This window comes from Oncorhynchus nerka, linkage group LG22, assembly GCF_034236695.1.
Source record: "Oncorhynchus nerka isolate Pitt River linkage group LG22, Oner_Uvic_2.0, whole genome shotgun sequence".
NCBI lineage: Eukaryota > Metazoa > Chordata > Actinopteri > Salmoniformes > Salmonidae > Oncorhynchus > Oncorhynchus nerka.
Window position 1 is genome coordinate 42,874,270 of NC_088417.1, and position 4,734 is coordinate 42,879,003.

Below are 4,734 nucleotides of genomic sequence, written 5' to 3' on the forward strand. Positions count from 1 at the left end.
TGTGCTAGCAATACTGTCTTCTATTCGCCATTTCAGGGGCATTACAATGTAGCAGCAGGGCGCTCAGAGTGCGCTCTAGGCGTTCGTAAATTCAGAGCGTTTCGCTCTGAGTTCAGAGCGCACAATGGACGCACTGGCAGGGGAGTAGGGTTGAACCGAGCGTTCTAGGCTCACAACGGCAGTCAAGCACAACTGGCTAAAGTTAGCTAGCTTGCTAGTAACTTCCAGAAAAAAATTAGAGAACACCTCAGTCTGACCATTTTACTCGCCCCGCAGAGCTGATTAGGGGGTTTTCATGTTATCCAGAGCGTTGGTGACTGTAACTGTGCTTCTGGCAACAATTTAATTACGCTTTTTTTCCCGACGTTTAATGACACCGGCCATATTCGAAGCATGTTGATGGTCAGTTATCCTGCGCTCTGCCACGCTCAGACGGGAGTGCTCTGACATCGGAGTAGACAGCCAGAGCGAATTTACAAACGCTCCCTTAGATTGAAGCACGTTGATGTTGATGTCGCAATCAAACCGCGACAGTTGCCCAGCAACTGTTGCCCAGGGAACTTGTCAAACAAAACATTCCAGAAATTGGAATGTAGAGCCGGCTAGAGGTGACTAGCTAGCTATTATTTGCTTCTCAGAAAAAAGTGCATATTCCAGAAATATGTCGACCACTATGTATCCAACAGAAAGTATTTTCAACCTTATTCCAAGGGAGGAGGTTAAAATAGAGAAACCACAAAGGTATGACTGCAAACGTAGCTAGCTAACAATGTAACTGTATGTAGGCTACATTGTAGCTAGCTAAACTTATTTGCACCGTACACAGCCGATGGCATTTTTACTGTACCCAGCTAGCCACATATATTTATGTAGCCTATGTTTCTGTGTATTGGGAATGTATAGAGATACTTTGTTGCCACAACCTGCACAGTGAAAAAGACTGCACATGGCTTCTGACTCATGCCATGTCCTGTAATAATCTATCAATCTTGTCTTTTTTATTCCATTGTCAAGGTATATGTCAAAGTTTAGGGCACAAGTTAAGCATGAGAAAATGCTGGATAAGCCTACCAACAAGACTATGGGACCAGTAAAAGTAGACTTGCCCTCTCCAGAGAAATATCTGCTCAAGCACTCCAAGGAACCCAAACTTCCTGAAAGTAAGCAATAGGATGAGATTACATCTCAATATCACTTTGTTTGGAGGTCATTTCCTAACTCTGTGTCTATGTTGTTATACCCTTAGAGCAACCATTTTCATATTTGGATGATGAGACTTTCAAAAAACCACAAATACCTGCCAAAGCAGACAACCCACTTATGGGCATTCACACCAAAAAGGACTTTGTAAAGACAAACGCCTTTGAGAACATCATGGCAGTGCCAAAAAAGCCACAGCCTATCTATGCCGACACTAAAACTGGACACAAACAGCTCCTGGAAAATTCAGGACTACTCCCAAAGTACATCAAGAAAAAGGTGAACTTATCATTACATATGCAAATAGTGCTTTTGCTTTGTCTGTCAAGCAGGTAGTGAATTTGTCCAAGATTTTTATTGCTATTCAAAGAAAGATACTTATATGCTTATTGCACAAAGACACTCAACCTATTTGAACTGAACTGAAGAGGAGCCCAACATAACTATTTTCCCATCCCCTCCCTAGGACTTTGGGAAGACCCCTGAGTACTTGCAGCATCGTACTGAGGAGGTGAGGAGGGCTCAGGATGAGTATGACAGCTTTGTCAAGGAACACATGAGACAGGGCACCATGAAACAGCTCTCTGAGGATGAGCGAAACAACATTCTACAGGTAAACCACTTATGTCCTTAGAACCAAGCCAATAGAATCTGACCTAGAATTATTCATAAAGTTTCATTACATTCATGTATGTGTTTTAGTTGATTAGTCATTTAGATAAGATTCAATATTTGAACAATGTATCAAATGATAAATAGGCTTACAAAGCACCAGCATATATTCAAATTGAATGAAGGGTGTGAGAGGGGTAAGAGGGGTAAGATTTGTGTCTGTTAATTTTTGGAACACGGATGGGCATTACGATTATTTAAACAAATATATATTTTATTTATGATTTTAAAAAATTTAAAAACGAAACATACACATACAAACGACAACATACAGAAGCATACAAACATCCACAACATCACCCCTGCCCAGACCCACCTACTCACACCCCCATCTCCAGTGCGTCATCACTCAAACTGCACCATTTTGTTTCTCTCCATCGCCCACTCACTTTCAACATTTGGATAATAAATCATTTGTATTTGTATTTATTATGGATCCCCATTAGCTGCTGCCAAAACAGTAGCTACTCTTCCTGGGGTCCAGCAAAATTAAACCAGTCTATACAATTTTAAAAACATTACAATACATTCACAGATTTCACAACACACTGTGTGTCCTCAGGCCCCTACTCCACCACTACCACATATCTACAGTAATAAATCCATATGTATGTATAATGTGTATGTTATCGTGTGTGTGTGTGCGCCAATGTTTGTGTTGCTTCACAGTCCCTGCTGTTCCATAAGGTGTTTTTTAATCTGTTTTTTTAAATCAAATTTTACTACTTTGGTCAGTTACTTGATGTGGAATGGAGTTCCATGTAGTAATTTGTGTTAACGATGGAGGATTGGTTGATTTCCAGTTAAGTATACAGGTATCTCACTGCACCCCTCATATGTCATGTCTTGAAATATGCAGACAGACGGATTAAACGTAAATGTACCTTGTAATACTTCTGACAGCCAACTTTCTAACACCACCCATAACTTTTTGAGAAGGCATGTATTATTGAGTCATTGTTAGTTTTATACTTAAGACATGACTCTGCCACATTTCCTCCATCATGTGCTATTATCAGTTATTTAAGTCTTGGTTCCAGTAGTTTATATTTTTTTCTAAGAGATTGTCAGTTGGATAGGCTCTCTGCAAGATTTTATATATCTTACCTATCATATGAATATCCTTTTCTAACTCAAATAGGGTTCCCTCAAGATTGCTCTGATGTCCAAAAGATTTCAAAATTAAATTTCTTGGGATGAAACGTTAAGTTGCATGTATTTGAAAATATCTACATTGGTCAGTCCAAAATTACTTTTTAATTCTGTCATGGAAATAAATGCATTTTCATATTACCATGTCATTTATGCCTTTAGTTTTCCATGTGGACCAATTTATTGTTGGATTGTTCCATAAGGTTGTGTTTTTAGGAAGTGATATTGGTTATTGTAGAATAACGTTTCATTTTCTTCCATATTGTTATTGTGTTCTTAACTATGAAGTTGTTCATGTTCTTAGCTTTATCCTTAGAAAATAGACACTTAAAACCACCCTCTAACTTAGGAAGATGTAAAACATTCATTTTTATTCTACAAGTTTTATTTGCCCTTATATAGTCTCTTATGGCCAAGTATACTTTTTTAAGCTGTCTTTGGTGGGGTAATTAGTATTACCGAGAATAAATATTACGCTGACATACACAGGCTCATTGATAATTAATTGTTCCTGAGCAATAATGGAAAGATCATCTCTTAGCCTGTGTGATTGATGGATCATCATCTGTCCAGGGCTTGAAGATGAACTGGGGGGAGCTGCACCATCAGTACCAGGGACTCTCTGTTGTCACGGACACCACCCCTAAGAAGTACCGCAAGGAGCGTCTGGAGCTGGAGATGAAGCAGCTGGAGAGGGACATTGACCTCATCGAGAGATACAAGACTATATTCATCGCCAACAACTAACACACGACACCTCTTTTCTTTAGTGTCAAATGGCAAATACATTGTAAACAGATATTCAGTGAAGAAAAAAACTACTGCCCTAAATGCTAGATGTGAAATAGTCTGGAAAATAGTCATATAACTCTCATTACCCCTGTCTATGATTTCACTTTGTTTTGGAAAACTAAATAAACTCTGCACTATATTTTAAGATCTTTTGATGTTATTTAATCTCAAACACAACACGTCAGTATTTGATGTGCTGTTTTTGTTTATTTGTTCATTCACTATGGTAAATGCGTTTTTGAAGGTCTGCTTATGAGCTGTTTTCTCCACTTCCTGTCTGACTGACGTGCCCAAAGTAAACTGCCTGTTACTCAGGCCCAGAAGCCAGCATATGCATATAATTGGTACCATTGGATAGAAAACACTTTGAAGTTTGTAGAAATGTTAAAATAATGTATGAGACTATAACACAATAGATATGGTAGGAGAAAATCCAAAGAAAAAACAGCCAGAATGTTTGTTTTTTTGAGAGCCCATGCTCTTCCAATGGAACGTAATAGGGTCATATCCAAATCCAGCTCCCAGATTGCAATTTCTATGGCTTCCACTAGATGTCAACAGTCTTTGTTCAAGGTTTCAGGCTTGTTTCTTTGAAAACGAGGAAGAATTCTGAGTTTTGGTACTGGGAGTCAGAGTTGGAAATCAGCGCTCAGCGAAGGGGACGTGCACCTGCTAATTTAGCTTTTCTATTGAACATACTTCTTTCCCTATGAAATATTATAGTTTATTTACATTTTAGGGTACCTGAGGATTAAATGGAAATGTATTTTGACTTGTTTTAACAAAGTTTTGGATTCCTTTCTCTGCATGTTGAACGAGTGGATTACACAAATCGATGGTGCCAATTAAACTGACTTTTTGGGTTACAAAGAAGGATTTTATCTAACAAAACAACCATGCATTTTGTAGCTGGGACCC

At 38.7% G+C, this 4,734-nt stretch overlaps 1 protein-coding gene across 1 annotated transcript; it reads left to right on the top strand.

Annotated features, from left to right (window-relative positions):
- Positions 1 to 526: 526 nt before the first annotated feature.
- enkur (enkurin, TRPC channel interacting protein) lies at positions 527 to 3,961 on the top strand. Its single transcript, XM_029625974.2, has 5 exons — positions 527 to 741; positions 1,015 to 1,160; positions 1,247 to 1,479; positions 1,667 to 1,813; positions 3,598 to 3,961. The coding sequence occupies exons 1-5, from the start codon at positions 662 to 664 to the stop codon at positions 3,769 to 3,771; spliced, it is 780 nt and encodes a 259-aa protein (XP_029481834.1). The 5' UTR covers positions 527 to 661; the 3' UTR covers positions 3,772 to 3,961.
- The last annotated feature ends 773 nt before the right edge of the window (positions 3,962 to 4,734 follow it).